Genomic DNA, 18941 nt, shown 5'->3' with positions numbered 1-18941 from the left:
CTATGATTTACAGAATAGTATATTAACAGTACTTATACAGAGAGTGGTGTGTGTGTGAAATGCACTGCCAGCTCTGGTAGTAGAGTCAAATACATTAGGGACATTTAAGCGACTCTTGGATAGGCATATGGAAGATAGTACAATGGAGGGTATGTAGATTAGTCTGATCTTGGAGTAGGATAAAAAGTTGGCACAACATTGAGGGCTGAAGAGCCTGTACTGTTCTATGTTCTACGTTAATTTTGAACAGTAGAGACTGCTGTTCTGAAATATGGATCAAGGTGCATTGGAGTAGAGTGCATTAAAGCTTTATGGTCCACCTGATTTAATCCATACATGGCTCACTTCAGATGCTAAAGCTTTGCTGTTAAGTTTCACAGTGTGCCAAGAATGCTTTTCTTTGGCTACATTTCTCCTCTTACAGACCCAACACAATCCCATCCTGCCTGCCCTCAGGAAAAATCAGTAGCTAAGTTAGAAGAGGTGTTAGCAGCACCTTTGCTGCACTAGATGGCAGCAAATGGTAATTCATTCGGAATCCCATATTATTGAGCAGAGAAGAGAAGCTATGATAGACAAATTTGAAAACCGCACAATGGAAGAGTTTATTTGTCTTTCATTGAGATGAATTTGATGTGTATTTGAAGGTTTAATGGTCTTTGTGTTTGGTTTTATCACCTGTAAGAGTCTAGTGCATGTGAAAATGACTGAGGGGAAGGTGGACACTTTCTTGACAAATTTACTTTCAGTTACAAACGAGGTTAGAGAGATTTGTTAAGCTTTGCCCATTGATTTATTTAGATAATTAGAATTCTTCTCCCAATAAAATTTTCAAATTCATTCACATGATGTGGATGTCACTGAGTGATTTGGCACTTATTTCACATTCCTAATTGCCCAGAGGGTTGGTCAGTGTCAACCACATTGTTTTGGAATTGGAGTCATGTGTAAAGACAGCAAATTCTTTCCCTAAAAGATATTAGTGAACTGACAATGGCTTCATGGTCATCATTAGAATCTTAATTCTAGATTTCTTTTTTAATTGAAGTCAAATTCCACCATCTACCATGCAGGATTTGACTCAGATCCCCTGAATATTACCTGGGGTTCTGGATTATTGATCTAGTGATGTTACCACTAGGCGTCACCTCCATATATATTAAATGGCAGAGGGGGAGAGCATTCATTCAGGGTATTGAGATCGATCATCAGCCGCGATCATATTGAATGGTGAAGAAGGCTCAAGGGGTTGAATGGTCTACTGCTGCTATCTTCAAGATTTCTATCATTTGAGGGATGGTGACTAAATCAGAGTTTAGAGTTCAGAGTTAATGTATAACTCCCCAACGACTCCAGAAAACTATTTGGGCAGGCCCAGATTTAGGAAGTGGTCATGAGATTGAGACTGAGCCACATATAGAGGATTTCCTCAGTGCAAAGTTAAGCAGAATTTTTTAAAAATGTGTCTACAGGGACACAATAACTACCCATATTAAACTCTCAACACTGACACCTGAGTGCACAGGGTGTGGAGTTGTCCCACTCTTTATTATCCCATTTTGAGCTCAGTGATTCAGAGGCATTTTCAGAAGTAGGATTTGTTAATAAGAATATCCTGTGGAAATAGAGGCATGAACCAGGTTGTTATTCCAGTTCCTCCGGCCTATTACTGTAGTTGTGAAATGGGGTTGGGGGCAGGTTCAGGTAGAGGAGGCAGGGACAGTTGAGAATCAAAACTGCTGTTTGACTTTCCTTAATGTTCATTTGCCTCTCCAGGTTGGTAAACTGTATCTCCATTATAAATTAACTTTGCCGGATAATTCCATTGTGTATGAGAACGAGAATATAGTTTGTCACTTAAAGGACAGTAAGGAATTCTACATCCAGAAGGATCACATCACTTCACGCATAGATATCTGCAGGTAAACAGCATTCTCCTTTTAACTACAAGCAAGTTTTTCAAATTAAGTTGTTCTCAGGTTTCGAGGGATGTCACTTTATAGTCATAGAGAATGGGAAAAGGCCCTTCAGTCCAACCAGTCCATGCTGAACAAAATCCCATACCAAACTAGTCCCACCTCTTGCTCCTGGCCCAAATCCCTCCAAACCTTTCCAATTCACGTACTTATCGAAAATGTCTTTAAAACGTTGTAATTGTACCTGCATCTATCACTTCCTCTGGAAGTTTATTCCACACACAAACCACCCTCTGTGTAAAAATTATTTGCCCTCATGTCTTTTTTAAATCTCTCTCCTGTGTCCTTTAGTCTTGAAATCTCCCTTCCTAGAGAAAAGTCCCAGCCTATCCAGCCTTTCTTCATAACTCAAAGCTCCCATACCCAGCAACACCCTGGTAAATCTTTTCTGAACCCTCTCCAGCTGAATAATATCCTTCCTATAACTGGGTGACCAAAGCTGGACACAGTACTCCAGAAGAGGCCTTACCAATGTCCTGTACAACCTCAACAAGACTTCCCCAACTCCTACTGAGTCATAGCAGTCTACAGCATGGAAGCAGGCCTTTTGGCCCAACTTGTCCATGCCACCCAGTTTTCACAATTAATCTAGTCCCATTTATCTATGTTTGGTCCATATCCCTCCACGCTTATCCCATCCAGGTACCTATCTAAATGTTTTCTTAAATTACGAGATTGACTCACCTCCTCCACTATCTCTGGCAGCTCGTTCCAGACACTCACCACCCTCTGTGTGAACAAGTTGCTGCTGTGGATCCTTTTGCATCTCTCCCCTCTCACCTTAAACCTATGCCCTCTAGTTTTAGACTCCCCTACCACAGGGGAAACCTATTGTTTAACTACCTTATCTATGCTTCTCATGATTTTATATGCCTCTATAAGGTCACTCCTCAGCCTTGTATGCTTCAGGAAATAAAAATCTCAGCCTCACCAACCTCTCCTTATAACTCAAATCATCCAGTCCAGGTAGCGTCCTAGTAATTTTTTTCTGCACTCTTTCTAGTTGAATAACATCCTTTTTCTAGTAGGGCAATCAGAACTGCACTCAGTACTCCAAATGTGGCCTCACCAATGCCTTGTACAGCTGCAACAAGACATCCCAACTGCTATACTCAGAGATCTGGCCTATGATAGCAAGCATGCTGAAAGCTTTCTTCACCCCCACCCTCTCTACTTGTGACTCCACTTTCAAGGAGCAATGAATCTGTACCCCTAGATCTCTCGAAGGCCCTACCATTGACTCTGTAAGTCCTGCCCTGGTTTGATCTACCAAAATGCAAATCCTCGCATTTATCTAAGTTAAACTCCATATGCTATTCCGCAGCCCGGTGGCCGAGTTATTCAAGATATTTATGGGAAGAAGCAAAGCTGGTAATGCTTATTGTGGCCCCCGCCCCCAAGACCTTCATTAGCCTCAAAGGCTTTGTCAGTAACACCCAGACCCTGCAAATGACATAAGGACGCAAGAACATCCCAGGCTCGACCACCAGCATGCACTGAGTTAAAGGATCCTGGCTGAGTCAGCTACACTAGGCTTCTGAGACTGTGGATAGAAGAGGTTGCAAATTCAATTGAATGCCTGCTTCTGCCCATGCTGGGCACTTTCATTAGGGTGGCATGGTGGCTCAGTGGTCAGCACTGCCGCCTCAGAGCACCAGGGCCTCGGGCAACAGTCTGTATGGAGTTTGCTCATTCTCCCTGTGTCTGCATGGGTTTTCTCCCACAGTCCAAAGATGTACTTAAAGGACTGAGCAGTAAAGGCAAGAATGCTAAATGCCTTTAAAACCACTCTGTCTGTATGTAACACAATGGGAAAGAAATGTAAAACTTGTTTTTCCATAGTGCTAGTTACCACCTCAGAACGTTTCAGTCTTTCAAGATAATAAGATATTTTTCTTGAAAAATGCAGTCACTGTTGTAATGTGGGAATTTGCACAAGGCAAGCTCCCACAGATTTGCAAATGACATGTTTTTTTTTGATGATGCTGATTGAGGGATAAATATAGGCCAGTCTTGGGTGACTATCTGTTCAGAGTTTGCACATTCTCCCCATGTCTCTGTGGGTTTCCTCCGGGTGCTCCGGTTTCCTCTCACAATCCAAAGATGTGCAGGTCAGATGAATTGGTCATGCTAAAATTGCCCATAGTGTTAGATGCATTAGTCAGGGGTAAATATAGAGTAGGGAATGGGTCTGGGTGGGTTACTTTTCAAAGGGTCGGTGTGGACTTGTTGGACTGAATGGCCTGTTTCCATATTGTAGGGAATCTAATTTAACCAGGGAAAACTCACCTACTCCTCTTTGGGACTGTGGGATCTTTACATTCACTTGAAAGGCCACATGGAACCTTGGTTAATGTTCATTCTGAAAGACATGGTGGTACTTCTGCATCATCATACTGAAGTATCAGGATACCCTTTAATTCAGAGTTCCACTCAAGAGCTCCAGCTATTGTATGAAAACACTTTGGGCTTTCAATTAGAAGTAAGTGATGTAGCAGGTGATCATGAACTCATATCACAGGTTAAGTCTAGTCTTTGAAATACACAACTTTGTTAATTTCTCTCCTTCATCATGTTTTCATTTGTCTGTTTGTCTTTGCAGGGAGTTTGTGAAGTTCTTTAGTGGTGAGAGAAGAGAACTTAAAAAGGAACTCGAACATTTCCTTCAGAGTCTCATCTCCTACTTTGAGGTATTTATTTCTATGTTCAGATAATGTCTAGAACAACTTTAAGAATTTGAAAAAAATCTGAACTGCACCTGCAGGTTCTCTCTATAGTTTTATAAACTATTATTACCCAGATTGGAATCAAGTCTCCTAATAACTGGGCAATTTGTTTAGCCTTGGTGCAGCTTTCAATAGAATTTCCAGAACCACAAGCCAAAGATCATCTAGCCGAAGCTTCCGTGTGCCTTGACTACAACATGAATTTAGCTAATTGATTTGAACAAACTTTTAAGGAATTATTCTGAAATGGAGGAAATTAAAGTGGACAGAGGAGCCTGTTGTGTAAATGATAAACATGGTATCCTGAGTGAGGAAATTGACTCCTGTGCCACATTGCCTTATCTCTGGGCAAGAAATTCCAAATCCCATTGCCAGGACTTGTTTGTTATGTTTGCTCATTCATAACATGGCCAATCAGGAGGTCTATCAGCTTTGGCATCTGATGGCAGGTGGTAAAAGGGACAGAATTTTCTGGTCAGCCATAACATATAGGAGCAAAAGCAAGCCATTTGGCCTATCAAGTCTGATCCACCATTCAGTGAAATGATGGCTGTTCAGATAGTCCACATGTCCACTTTCCTGCCTTTTGCCCCATGATCTTTGATTTTATTACTGATGAAAAATCTATCTTGGGTTTGAATGTACATATGACGCAGCCTTGACAAATGAAGAATTCCAATAGATTCGTTAGCCTCTGAGAGAAGAAATTCCCCCCTTTCTCTCTTAAATGTGCGACCCCTGATTCAGAAGTTATGCTGCTGGTCCTATTCTCTTCCAAAATGGAAAACGTTAAAAATCACATAACATTAGGTTATAGTCCAACAGGTTTATTTGGAAGTACAAGCTTTCAGAGCGCTGCTCCTTTGTCACGTAGCTAGTGGGGCAGGATCATAGGACACAGAATTTATAGCAAAAGATCATAGTGTCATACAACTGATGTGATATATTGAACAAACCTAGATTGCTGTTAAATCTTTAATCACTTAGAATGGGTTTGCAGGTTTCGATTAATTAATATGTAAATCACAGAACGTCTTCCAAGGTTTTATTTTCAAACAAGGTGATATCTCAGCTCAAACAATGCATTAAAGGTGTGAGGCTAGAGTCTGTCTGTATCCCAGTCTTGAGTTAGACTGGTTCTATTTCCCAAGTGGAATTTATAAAATGTCACATGGATTGACTGCCTACAGATTGTATGCTTTTTGAACAAAATAGGACATAACTGCAAATACAAATCTGGAAATGCAAATTCACCCCATAGATCTGTGTGTGTGAGAGAGACGAAGTATATGCCTTTGAGAGGGTGTGTGTGTGTGTGTTTGTGTGTCTGAAAGAGAGCATGTGTATGAGAGAGGATCTGTGAGTGTGATTGTGTGTAAGAGTCTGCATCTATCCTGTGAAGTCCCCTAGGAATCATATAGAATGCAGTCTACTGCAGCACTTTGCCAAGAAATATGGACCAATTCAATGGCACATGAATTGCAACGATTCAAGAAGATAGCTCACCCCCACCTTCTCTAGGGGCAACTGGGGACAGGTAGTAAATGCTGGACCAGCCAACAATGCCCACATCCCATGAGTGAATTTTGAAAAATGAAGTCTCAGGCCTTGAAAAAGATTAACAGTGAGATAGGACAAAGAGAAAATTACTTTTTGCAGCAAGAACGAAATGTTGTCGGTGTTAGAAAATACACAGCAAATCAGGCGGTATCAGTAGAGAAAAGAACAAAGCTAAAGTTGCAGGATGATAACCTTGCATCAGAAATATGCACCAGGAATCTGATGACTAACCTAATTCATTGTGTAATATGATAATCTCATATAAATGGTTGTGCTAAAATGGACACAGCAATTGTATCAACATTGCTGGCAGATTCCCGTGATAGGGTTAAACAGTTCAGATTCCCTCCAGTGTGGAAACTGGAGCCCAACAAGTCCACACCAACCCTCCAAAGAGTAACCCACCCATACCCATTTCCCCTACCCTATTACTTTTTACATTTAACCTGACCAATGCACTAACCTACATATCACTGAACACTATGGGCAATTTAGCAGAGCCAATCCACCTAACATACACACCTTTTGGACTGTGGGTGGAAACCCACACAGACACAGGGAGAATGTACAGACTCCACACAGACAGTTGCCCAAAGCTGGAATTGAACCCGCATCTCAGGCACTGTGAGGCAGCAGTGCTAACCACTGAGCTACTGTGCTGTTTGAACACTGACATGTGGAATGCATTATCATCCTTTTCAAATCTTTCCCTATCCCCAGGATGAACCTGCGCTGAAAAAGTTTTTACAGAAGGAGGGTGTTGAAGAATTGCCAGAAGATGAAGAGAAATGGGAAGTTCCCAAGGCTTTAGAGATCAGACCAGAACCACCACGACCTCCAGGTACTGTTTAGTGCTTGGTAATCTTGGAATCTGTCTTAAGGGAAGGGACAGGCAGTTAGGTTTTGCTTTAAGTTAGGCTAGAAATCATTCGGTCTGACCATTTGAACAACTTTAATAACCTGTAAACCAAAACTTGACAGTGGTGACATTACACTGGAGCAAATCCCAAATCTTTTGACTGGGTATCTATTTTGTAGATTAAGCTCCAGTAAGTACTTTCATATCCTTACATTAAAGGTGTAATTTGAATGTGAGTATTCTCTTTTGAATATATTTGGTTTTTTTTAAAACACCTCTTTAACAGGTCCCGCAGATACAAAGATATTGTTAGGGAAATGATTGAAATCCACATGGGGTGCAGTCAGGCAAGTGCTTAATAAGTGCACCATCAGGCACAGCTGCCAGGCAAATGTGGATGGACCTACTAATGAATCCTGAGGGGATTGAAATTAGCTCAATAAATTTTTTTCCATCCTGCAACCGTTGCTGGGATATATGTGACTCCAGCTCCAAGGAAGGATTGTTCTCCCTCCTTGCTGGTGCAGCACTATGCTTCTAAATGTTAACTGCCTTTTGCACCTACAATCTCAAATTAAACACACAAATGATCTTGTTTCTCACTGCATTATACCATGTTCCGAACTACTTGTGTTGCATGGGCTGTTTCGGGTTGACCCAGACAGATATTCAAACACCGGGGAATAGAGGGTTCATCCTCATCAACAATAGCACCCACTGAACAGTCTGGTGAATTTGGGTCTTTGCTTTACCATGCAATGAGCTGGCCAACAGAACGTCAGGGTGAATGATCTTGGACTGTTACTGTAGCATTTTGAGTTGTCAGAAAAGGTTTGGGAATTGGTTGTCAGGCTTCCCAGCTGTATGAATCAGTAATACAGGGTGAGGTTAACATGAAAACTTGCAAACTGTACATACTGAGTGACTACTTTCTCCAATTCTTTTCATATACCAAGCACCGATTCCAATACAAGACAAAAAGGAAAACAGTAAAGAAATCCTGGAGGGCAAAGACAACAATACTGATGGAGAGAAGACTCTGGCAAGCTGGCCTCCCAAAGCATCCCTTCATAATTACACTGATGGAACATCCAGTAAGAAATGCCTGTGTTCATATGGCTGCAGGGGAAAGATGTCCCGTTTAGGAACTACAGTAACTTGGTTTTGTGCTGAGTAATAGGAGTGAGTTTCATGCTGTGTAACAGATAGTAAGATTGAAATTCAACTAATTTATTGTCACTTCAATCCTGAATTTTTAAAAGTTGAATTTAATGAGCGTTACATCTGGAAATGTGATGCTGAAAGGGCAGCAGAAACCCCTTAAATGTTAACTCTCAAAAGACAACTGGATACAGATCTTGCAAAAAGAACACCGCTGGGCTATGGGGAAGGAGTTCAGGGAGTAAAACTAATTAAGATAGCACTTTCAAAGGTGTCAGCACAGGATCATTCAGTGGGCCAAAGCATCTCCTGTGCTATGATTTTAAAAAGAACTGTTATAAATTAAAAACAAAACAGACAAAAAAGCTTGGAATGAAAATAAGTCAGATAGGATCTGAAGAGAAACTGGGTTCATTAAGTTATATAGCATGGAAACAGACTTTTCAGTCCAACCAGTCCATGCCGAACATAATCCAAAACGAGTCCCACTTACCTGCTTCAGGCCCCTATCCCTCCAAACCTTTCGTATTCATGTCCTTATCCAAATGTCTTTTGAACATTGTAACTGTACCCACATCCACCACTTCCTCAGCAAGTTCATTCCACACACAAACCACCCTCTGTGGAAAAGGTTTGCCCCCTTGTCTTTTTTAAACCTCTCTCCTCTCACCTTAAAAATGTGCCCCCCTAGTCTTGAAATCCCCACCCTAGGGAAAAGACAACTACCATTAACTCTATCTATACCTCTCATTATTTTAAAAACTTATGTAAGGTCACCTCTCGAAATCCTATACTCCAGTGAAAAAAGTTCCAGTCTATCAAACTTTCTCTATAACTCAAACCCAGCAAAGTCCTGGTAAATCACTTCTGAATCCACTCCAGCTTAACATTATCCTTTCTATAACTGGTGGTCAGAACTGGACATGCTATTCCAGAAGATGTCTCAGTAACATCCTATACAACCTCAACATGACTTTGTAACTCCTGTGCTCAAAGCAATGAGGCAAGTGTGCCACATGACTTTTTAATCAACCAGTCTACATGTGATGCACTGTTCAAGGAATTAAGAGCCTGAATCCCTAAGTCTCTTTCTGTTCTACAACACTACCCAAGGCTCTACTGTTAATTGTACAAGACCTGCCTGTGTTTGTTGTACCAAAATGCAATATGTCGCATTTGTCATTATTACTGTTTCAGTAGATGCCAATAATATGATGAAATACAGAACAGGTGAGAGCTGCATTTGGTGAGTGTTGTGTGAGGATGTTTTAGTTTAAACCCTGCAGGTTGTGATTCTACTCAGGAAGGTTTTTAATCCAATCTCATTTCTCCTTTCCACAATGTTGGAATAGTGTAAACTATTAAGTAGCAAACCTGAACTAAAAAAAACACACACAGCAGGAAGGTGATGGTAGGTCAATCACCATCTGTAGAGATGAAGGACAGGATGTGGCATTTTATCAGAAATTGCGAATCTAGACTAACTTTATCCACTTAAAGATGACATTGATCTTTGGAGAGGAGGTTCCTGGTACAACCTTCTCCAACCCTGATAAATCAACAAGAGCCCTTTCCCACTCTGAACCATTTAGCTAATTTTGACTTGAAGGCAAACCTGTACAAATACCCTCAACACTACCAGCCTCACACCAGCCTGGTGAGGTCAGAAACTGAAATATTCTGTCTCTGCCCATACCCAAAGGTCAGCTGAGAGTAAATATTGATGATCACTGACTATGAACTTGTGAAAGTAGCACCGTATCAATACTTGACATTGATTCTGGACCTTGCTGAGACTGGGAGGTGCAATCGCTTTACTTTGAGTAATGAGCTGTAGTGAAGAAATTATATTTCAGCTAATGAACATTATAACCTGGATCTTCCAATTGCTTGCTGTACATTGCACTCTCTTGAGTATCTCTGTTCCCAATGGGACTCATCTCCAGCTGCACTCAGAGCTAGACTGGAAGCTCAGTGAGTGAGGAGCCGCAGGTGTATGTCTGTGCTCTTCCACTCACTATTTTTGACTCACTTGTACATCAGCCCCTTGGGCTTCCCCTAGTGCAGTGCTAACTTCATCACCCTCTCTGTCATCTAATCAGTTACCAGATTATACAACTACCTTGTACAGCTTGGTATGGATGTAAATTTGGATTTTTTTTTGTCAGGGAGAGATTATTAGACTGCTAATGATTTGTTTGCTTTGCTCAGATAAAGCTGCAGAAGCTGTCATGAGAATGTGGCCACCTCCTGCACCCCCTTCAGGCTCTACTGGTAACGTGGCTGACAGTAACCACCTACAGCATCATCATCCTCCTCCACACACTGGTGAGTCTTAGCTTAGGATAACACAGGAGAGAGCACAGCATCCAACAGCAAATACCTCCCACCCACCCACCCCCCTCTCCCCAGTCTCTCCAATTACTATGCATCATGACTCAAAGCACTAAATCTTTGGAGCTATACAATCCTGCCCAGGGTTTTCTTCCAGAATTTTCTTGTTAAACGCTTTATTAGTTGGGTCCCTCAGTATAGGAATCTGTCTTTGTTTTGGACACTCCACAACCCACATCCTCTGCTCATTATCAGCCTGTCCACCAATAGCAGCACGGTGGCACAGCAGTTAGCACTGCTACCTCACAGCGCCGGAGACCCGGGTTCAATTCCCGCCTCAGGCGACTGACTGTGTGGAGTTTGCACGTTGTCTGCGTGGGTTTCCTCCGGGTGCTCCAGTTTCCTCCCACAGTCCAAAGATGTGCAGGTCAGGTGAATTGGCTATGCTAAATTGCCTGCAGTGTTAGGTAAGGGGTAAATGTAGGGGTATGGGTGGGTTGCGCTTCGGTGGGTCGGTGTGGACTTGTTGGGCCGAAGGGCCTGTTTCCACACTGTAATGTAATCTAATCTAAAGCTCAATCTTTAAAATTATTATCCTTGTTTTCATGGACTCACCGTTCTGCATTGCTGTAACCTTCTCTGTAACCCACAGCTCTCAGATCTCTATGCTCCTTCTTTTTGGGTTTCTTGCATATGGCCAGTTTTAATCATTCCCACCATTGACAGAAATATATTTTAAGCATTCCTTCCCCAAGTCCTCTCTACCTGCAAACCCTCCTCTAAAATCTGTCTATTCCAACGGAGTTTTTGGATACTTGTCCAAATGTTTTGATTAAGTGTCAAATTTTGTTTCATACCTCCACTGTGAGTGCCTTAGGACATTATCTAAGGGAACCAGTGTGGTAACATTAGAACTTGCATTTATACTGATGACAGAAGTAAGAACTGACTCACATATGAAATCACATGCTTGTCTCAATATCACTAAACTGCAAAAGAAGCTCTACCAAAGAAACGTCATTTCAGGTCTTCTACTCCAGACAGTTGCAGTCAGATCATTAAAAAGTAGTTGCAGGATTGTGAAAAAGTTTCTTGGATATCCACTTCTCAGGAGAACAATGCACAGAATGTTGTGATTTACTGAATGAAATGCTTTGGTCAGGTTGATGAACACAATAAAGGATTTCAGCTGTTATCCTGCACAATTTATTTTTGGATTTGTCTGGCAACAAAGACCATGTCAGAGGTTCCTCTGGAAGGTCTGAAGCCAAACAGTGTCCCTGGCAGGATTTTCTCAGCCACGATATGTAGGTGATGCAGAAGAATGTGTGTTGGGATTTTCCCTGCTGCAGAGAGAAATGCAATGCCTCAATAGTTTCAACAACATGATTTATCTCCCTTCTTGAAGGTGGTTATTGTAGTCGCATTCCTGAGGTCAGGACAGAATTCTTGCTTCTCCCAGCTGCACAGGATAAGTGTGTGGAGTTATGTTTTGAGTAAACACTAACCAGCTTTGAAGACTGCAGCCAGAATACCATCAGAGCTGCAGCTTTGTTGCTTTACATCCATTTAAATGCTTGTTGCAGCTTATCCAATGATGGTGTTTCACCCATGGCTTCTAGTGCAGGGACTGGGAGAATAGCACAGAGAGAATCAGCTGCCACCAGATTCGTGGTCGAGGAGCTGTTAGAAATGTTCTTCCCCACATTATCCTTTCAAAGAAAAATGACATTCTGTGAATGAAGGGGACTTTATTTACTTGTCTTTGGATTGCAGATGATCCTAGAAGTGGCTTCAAAACATTGAAGAATTGGAGGCTGGGAATTGTATAAGACATTACCACCAGGTGATGCAAGGAGCGCACATGCACAAATATAAAGCTTGTGTCATTTTTAAGTGACGGATGTAGCTGCCCATTCGAGTTTAAGCCTGAAGCAATACTTTCTTAGCCAGGCCTGAAGCTACCGCTACATATTTATGAAGCATTTAATCCCTCCCCTCCCCACCCCCCCATGACCAGCTATCTCTCATGGATTAGGCTGTTTGAATGGCTGTTTCCCTCAAGTTGCAGCATCAGGTTGAACATGCAGCAGTCACACATTCAGTGCACACAGTGGTGACATCAGCAGCACATGCACAGTCACATGTGGATCACAATTGTCCTAATGTCATTGCCCTGCCTGCGTGTGTGCCAGAGGCCATTTAATAATCACTCCATTCATTGTTTGAAACATATAAAAATGTGGAAGGTATTGACAGGGCAGATGTGGAGGAGGGTAGTTCCTCTTATGGGAAATTAATCATGAGTCAGCCATTTAAAAGTGCGATCAGGGGAGATTCAAGATGGCGGCAGTCTGAAAAGTCTGCTGTGTTGGGCTCTGTGCCATACCCAGGCAAGGTGGTGTTCTACCCACCTCATTAGCCCCCGCTAAGAAACATTTGTCAGTGTAAAGCAGGCAGAACACCTAGAACCTTTTTAATATGGATTTGGAGGCTTTGGAGTTGAAATGAAGGCAAACAAGGGAAAGGGAGCAAGAGGAGCACAGCAGGCAGGGCACTCCCCAACTGTGTCGGGTACACCTGCAGCTACTGCTTTGACTCCCATGGTGGCACCTTTGAGCTCGGGGAAGCAGCAGCATCTACTCTCAGAGTTCACGAAACTCCATGAAAAAATCGCAACGGTGCTAGTTCAGATCTCTGTCATGCTGAAAAAGCATGAGTGGGAGATCCAATTATTGGATCGACACATGGAAACGGTCAAGCAAAGGACCGTGGTGTTGGAGACTTCCGAGGAATGGATCCGAACCTTGGAGGGCTAGGTTCAGGCCTTGCTGGACGAGGTTGATGACCTTGAAAATCTAGGTCGGCAAAAAAACTTGTGGGTCTTCCGGAGCGCGAAGGTGGTGAGAATGTGGCCGAGTTCCTTGAGAAGTGGCTCCTGGAGTTGCTGGGGCTGGAGATCGAGTCGGGCTGGGTGAGTGTGGAGCGGGCCCACCAGATCGCGATGCACAGGTCTGGGTCGGATCAGTGCCCCCGCCTGGTCCTCGTGTGACTCCAGCACCATAAATAAAAGCAGTTAATAATAGAAACATCCAGAAGACTGGGAAGAGACACACAGCCCCTAGTTCATAAAGGTTCGAGAATAATGTTTTTTCACGACTTTTCTGGGGCCGTAATTAAGAAGAAGATTTTTGATGATGTTAAGAAAAAAATTAAGAGACTTAAATATTCAATATTCTCTGAGGTGCCCAGCAGTGCTACGTTTGAATTATGGGGGATCTGTCTATAACTTCGACTTGGCGGAAAAAGCAAAAGAATTTGTGAACTCGCTGAAATAATGGACTTGGACTGAGGGGGAAAGCAGAAAAGATGTTTGTGGACAATGGCATAATTTTCTTTAATCTTCTCTTTCTTTGTTCTTTTCCCTTTCATGGTCTTGAGGCTAAGAGGCCTTTGGTTTAAACCTGGTTTGTTTCATATCGTATACATTTGGTAATTATCTGTTATTTTACTGTTCTGTTTTGCTGGGTGAGGGGTGGTTACTTCTTTGGTGTAAAAATGTGTGAGGTTGAGATATGGAGGGGGAGGGGAGGGCGTCCAATGTTAACCTGCAGGAGTGTAAATAACATGTTTTCTTTCTGTTGACTGGGTTTGGGGTGTGGCCTTGACTAGAAGGTGCCAGGACGGCTGTAAGGTTGGGAGTGAATGCCCCCTGTGGAAAGGGGGGGGATCTCAGGAGATTTGTGGTTTTTATGTTTATTTGTTCAAGTTAGGAGTGGTGGTTAGTTTCTTAGTTTTAGTACTGTTTGTAGACTAGTTTTTAGATTTGATAAAGTGCGTGTTTTTCCACTTGTTGGACATTGAATGAGCTTCTTCCGTTCAGTGGTGCGCGGACTGTAGTGTGCGATCTCGGCTAGCAATCTGTTCAGGTGGTGCACCTGGAATATAAATGGGAGCCATTCCTCCATTAAAAGGAAAAAGGTGATTTCAAATCTTAAGGAGGAAAGGATTGACATTACTCTATTGCAAGACACATAGTTAACCGATAGGGAATGTCTGAAGTTACAGCAGGGGGCATACGATAGAGTATTCTTCTCCTCCTTCAATTCCAAAAGCAGAGGAGTGACCATACTGGTACGAAGGAACCTCCCATTTCAGGAGTTAGATCAAATCAAGGATGAACATGGATGGTTCATCATTCTCAAGGCTCTGGTACACGGAGAAGAGTATGGCATCCTGAAAGTTTACTGTCTCCTGGCGCATCCTCTCAAATTTTTAGTTAGCCTAGTCTCTAAATTAATGGCTTTTGAGGTGTTCTGTACAATTATAGGAGGAGACTTTAATTGTCTTGTGGACCCTGGGGTAGGCAGGAAGCCAAGGGGTCTGTCGGGTACACCTCTGCAGTCTAAACAGTTAGTGGACTTGTGTCAGGAGTTGGAGCTAGTGGATATGTTGAAGTGTCTCCACCCTAATGGGAGGGATTTTACCTTTTACTCCAACCCACACAAATGCCACACAAGAATTGATATATTCTTTGTTAGGTCAGTTTGTTTGGAGTTGGTGTTGACCTGTAGGATTAGGACATAACTATTTCGGACCATGCGGCAGTGTACATGGATGTTAAGACCAAGGATAGTGGAATAGATACATGGCACTGACGTATGGATCTGTTTCTGCTGAGGGATGGCAACTTTGTACAGTACATTACAAGGGAGTTCAGGGCTTTTTGGGGACATCAATTGGGGTATGGCCAGTTATCCATCGGTGCTCTGGGAGACCACCAAGGAGTATGTAAGGGGTCTGATTATTTCATACTCGACAATGAGAAGGAGGCAGAGAGAAGAGCAGCAGCGGATGCTTGAGGCCCAGCTGAAGGCAGCTGAGTCGGCATATTATAACAGACCATCCGTGGTTAAGTTACAATGGGGCACGGCTCTCCAGGCTGGTCTGGATTCAGTGCTCACACATACGGCGAAGAGAGGGGTCTCCTTTGCAAAGCAAAGGCTGTTTGAATATGGGGATAAACTGGGTAGATACTGGGTTTACCTGGCTAGGAAGAAAAGTGCTCTGCAGTCCATTATGTCTATTAGAGAGAGAACTGGCAACATCACTCGCGAGCTGAAAAAGATTAATCATAGAATCCCTAGAGTGCGGAAACAGGCCCTTCGGCCCAACAAGTCCACAACAACCCACCCAGACCCATTTCTACTACTACTCTACATTTGCCTCAAACTAACGCACCTAACCTACACATCCCTGAATACTATGGGCAATTTTACCTTGGCCAATTCACCTAATCTGCACATCTTTGGATTGTGGGAGGAAACCCACACAGACACAGGGAGAATGTGCAAACTCCACACAGACAGTTGCCCGAGCCAGGGATCGAAACTGGGTCCTTGGAACTGTGAGGCAGCAGTACTAACCACAGAGCCAATATGCCACCTACCAGATTTGCCAGAGCCACTATGCCAGATTTCGGGAATTCTGTGTAGAGTTATACCAGTTGGAGGGCTGTGGGGATAGAGTAGCAAGAATGAAATTCTTTTTTGAAAATCTGGACCTCCCCAGTATAAATGCAGATCAGCCCTCCCTTTTAAATGCACCTCTGACGATACAAGAGGTGCAAGAGGCAGTAAGGCAGCTCCAAAGTGGCAAGATATCTCGTCCAGATAGGTTCCTGAGTGAGTTTTACAAGGAGTTTGTACACACATTAGCTGAACCACTTCTGGAGATGTATCGTCATTCGTATAGATAGAACTGCCTTCTGCTCTCTCTTAGGGAGGCCAATATCTCCCTTATTTTAAAGAGAGGGAAAGACACCGAGGATTGCGCATTGTACAGACCTACCTCCTTGTTGAATGTAGACTTCAACATTTTATCAAAGGTGTTGCCCATTATTGTAAAAGAGGACCAGACGGGGTTTATCAAGGACTGCAGCTCTTCCAATAATATCAGGAGGGTATTGAACATAGTGCAAGTATGTCAACGGAAATTGATTCCGGGCTTGGTGACCTCCCTGGATGCAGAAAAGGCTTTTGATCGGGTGGAATGGTCGTGTCTCTTTGCTAATCTAGATCGCTTTGGTCTGGGGGAGCCTTCGCCAGGTGGGTGGCAGTGTTATATAGACACCCCAAGACAGTGGTTATCACGAATGGTGTCAAATTGAGCAATTTCAGTGTGGGGTGAGGCAGCAGATAGGGATATCCCTTCTTACTGCTCTGTTTACCTTGGTAATCGAGCCATTGATGGAGGCCATCCAAAAGGACCCTGGAATAGTCGCACCAAAGGAATAGTCGCACACAAAATTACTTTTTATGCGGATGATGTCCTTCTGTTTTGGCTAACCGAGAAAAGTCCAGGCCCCTGATTAACACAACAGATTAAATTATTCAGCAGTTTTACGGGATACAGGATAAAGTTTGCAAAGTCAGAAGTCATGTCCATGGGGGATTGGTGGAAGTACTGAAGCTGGAGGATGGAATGCAGTTTCCTTATCGGTGGTCACAGAAAGGTTTTCTCTACCTGGGAACTTTTATTACCCCTACCTTCCGTCAGCTGTATAGAGCGAACTTTGTACAGTTGTTTGAGAAAATAAAGCAGGACTTGCAACATGGGAGGGGCTACCCATATCATGGTTCGGCCGTATAGACTTGATTAAAATGAACATTCTTCCTCGGTTATTATATCCTATGAGGATGCTGTCGTTGTTGTTCCCCAGATAGGTGCTGCATGTGGTTTACCAGTAGGCTTGGATCCTTTATGTGGTGCCATAGGCGCTCCCTAATTAAATTAAATTTACCAAGCTGCAGCTTTCGCAGGATCTGTGGGTAGGTGATGGACCTCCCAGATCTAGAGCTACCGAATAGGTGCCCTGCTCTTATATGTGGGGGACTGGGTGCTTAAGAACTCAAGTTCGATATGGCTGGATGTTTGAGACCTCAAGGCAAGGTGTCCCCTCATCAACTTATTGTTTACGGATAAGTGGCTGAGGGGATAAGAGATCTGTGGCTGAGCACTGTGAGAGCCCAATTATCTTAAATACTGTGAAAACATGAAAGATAATGCGGCAGGGTGAGGGCAATTTGCCTAAGACTTCACCATTCACCACATCAGTGGGAGCCCCAGGATTTAGACCGGAGTCAATGGACTCCGGCTTTAGAGCATGGGAGTGTAAGGGCATCTCCTATTTGGGAGATTTATTCGAGGGAGAGGTCTCGATGCCTTTCAATCAATCAATCAATTAAGTCAGAAACTCGGGATTTCTAATAGAAACCTTTTCCGTTATTTCCAGGTTAGGGATTATATACAGAAGACCACCACGCCCTTGGCTAAGCCCTACAAGTCAGATATATAAAAAAAAGTGCTCCAATGTGGAGGCACTCCCTCGGTTAGTACCAGAAACAATCTGCAGAGAGGGAGCACCTTGGGGGATATGGAGAGACTACATGGGATCTCGAATCAGGAGTTAGGCAAAGAAATCTCCTCAGAAACGTAGGAGGATATATGGGGGAACGTAAAGAAAATTTCAATATGTAATAAAGCAGAAGTTATGCAAATGAAGATCCTTCACAGACCCATATGGCACTAGAGAGGTTAGCAAAGTTTAAGAAAGGACTTCTCTATAATGTCCCAAATGTAAAATCAGCATACGCACCCTCACACATTGCTCTTGGTCCTGCTACAAGATTCACAGATATTGAGGTCCATTAGTGAACGAGCTGGAGAAGATCCTGGGAATTGAAGTTGAGAAGGATCCGGTATCCCTTCTTTGGGGGCTACCGGACCTGCCCTCTCTGGGTGAGCACAGGAAGAGGTTATTTAACATTCTTACACACTGTGCGAGTAAGAACATTCTAATGAACTGGATATCAGAAAAACCTCCAGGTCTTGCAGGATGGCGCAGACTTTTGATGGAGCATGTCCCCCAAGATTATTTGACGCATATGGTGCACCATGGACAGACCAATTTTATAAGACATGGCAGTCATTTCTAAATTAAATAGATATGGACCTATCGGCGATACTGATTAGGGCCTTTATATAGCTGCAAGGACAGTGTGTGGTGGTCCGGGGACCTCTGGGGAAGGAGACGTAGTAAATTCGGGTATAATAACTGTTGCTCCCGTGACAGGAGCTTCAGTGGAGGTGTGGCAAGTGGAGTAGAGTAAGTGTAATAGAATTTAATTTTACTGGATTGTAATTTAATTTAATACTATTTCATTTAATTTGAGGTCATTTTAACTTGGGTTAAGTTAAGTAAATATGAGACGATTGTATCTTGAATAGTAGGAGGTAGTTTATTGTTAACATTGCTGCAATATA

The 18941-nt window shown here is 42.9% G+C and overlaps 1 protein-coding gene across 6 annotated transcripts in view; it reads left to right on the top strand.

Moving 5' to 3' along the window:
* Positions 1–18941, top strand: part of wu:fj29h11 (protein NO VEIN) — a 154611-nt gene that overhangs the window by 129434 nt on the left and 6236 nt on the right. For 5 of the 6 annotated variants that reach the window (XM_043715131.1, XM_043715130.1, XM_043715129.1 and 2 more), the window contains 5 exons: positions 1777–1922; positions 4579–4666; positions 6983–7103; positions 8078–8215; positions 10494–10610. In XM_043715131.1, the coding sequence (XP_043571066.1) occupies positions 1777–1922; positions 4579–4666; positions 6983–7103; positions 8078–8215; positions 10494–10610 (610 nt within the window). The remainder of the gene's footprint in view (positions 1–1776; positions 1923–4578; positions 4667–6982; positions 7104–8077; positions 8216–10493; positions 10611–18941) is intronic. The other variant, XM_043715132.1, reaches the window with a different exon arrangement.

Source organism: Chiloscyllium plagiosum, chromosome 24 (genome assembly GCF_004010195.1).
Source record: "Chiloscyllium plagiosum isolate BGI_BamShark_2017 chromosome 24, ASM401019v2, whole genome shotgun sequence".
NCBI classification, from domain to species: domain Eukaryota; kingdom Metazoa; phylum Chordata; class Chondrichthyes; order Orectolobiformes; family Hemiscylliidae; genus Chiloscyllium; species Chiloscyllium plagiosum.
Note: the sequence above shows the minus strand (reverse complement) of the source record. Positions and strands in the feature narration are given on the sequence as shown.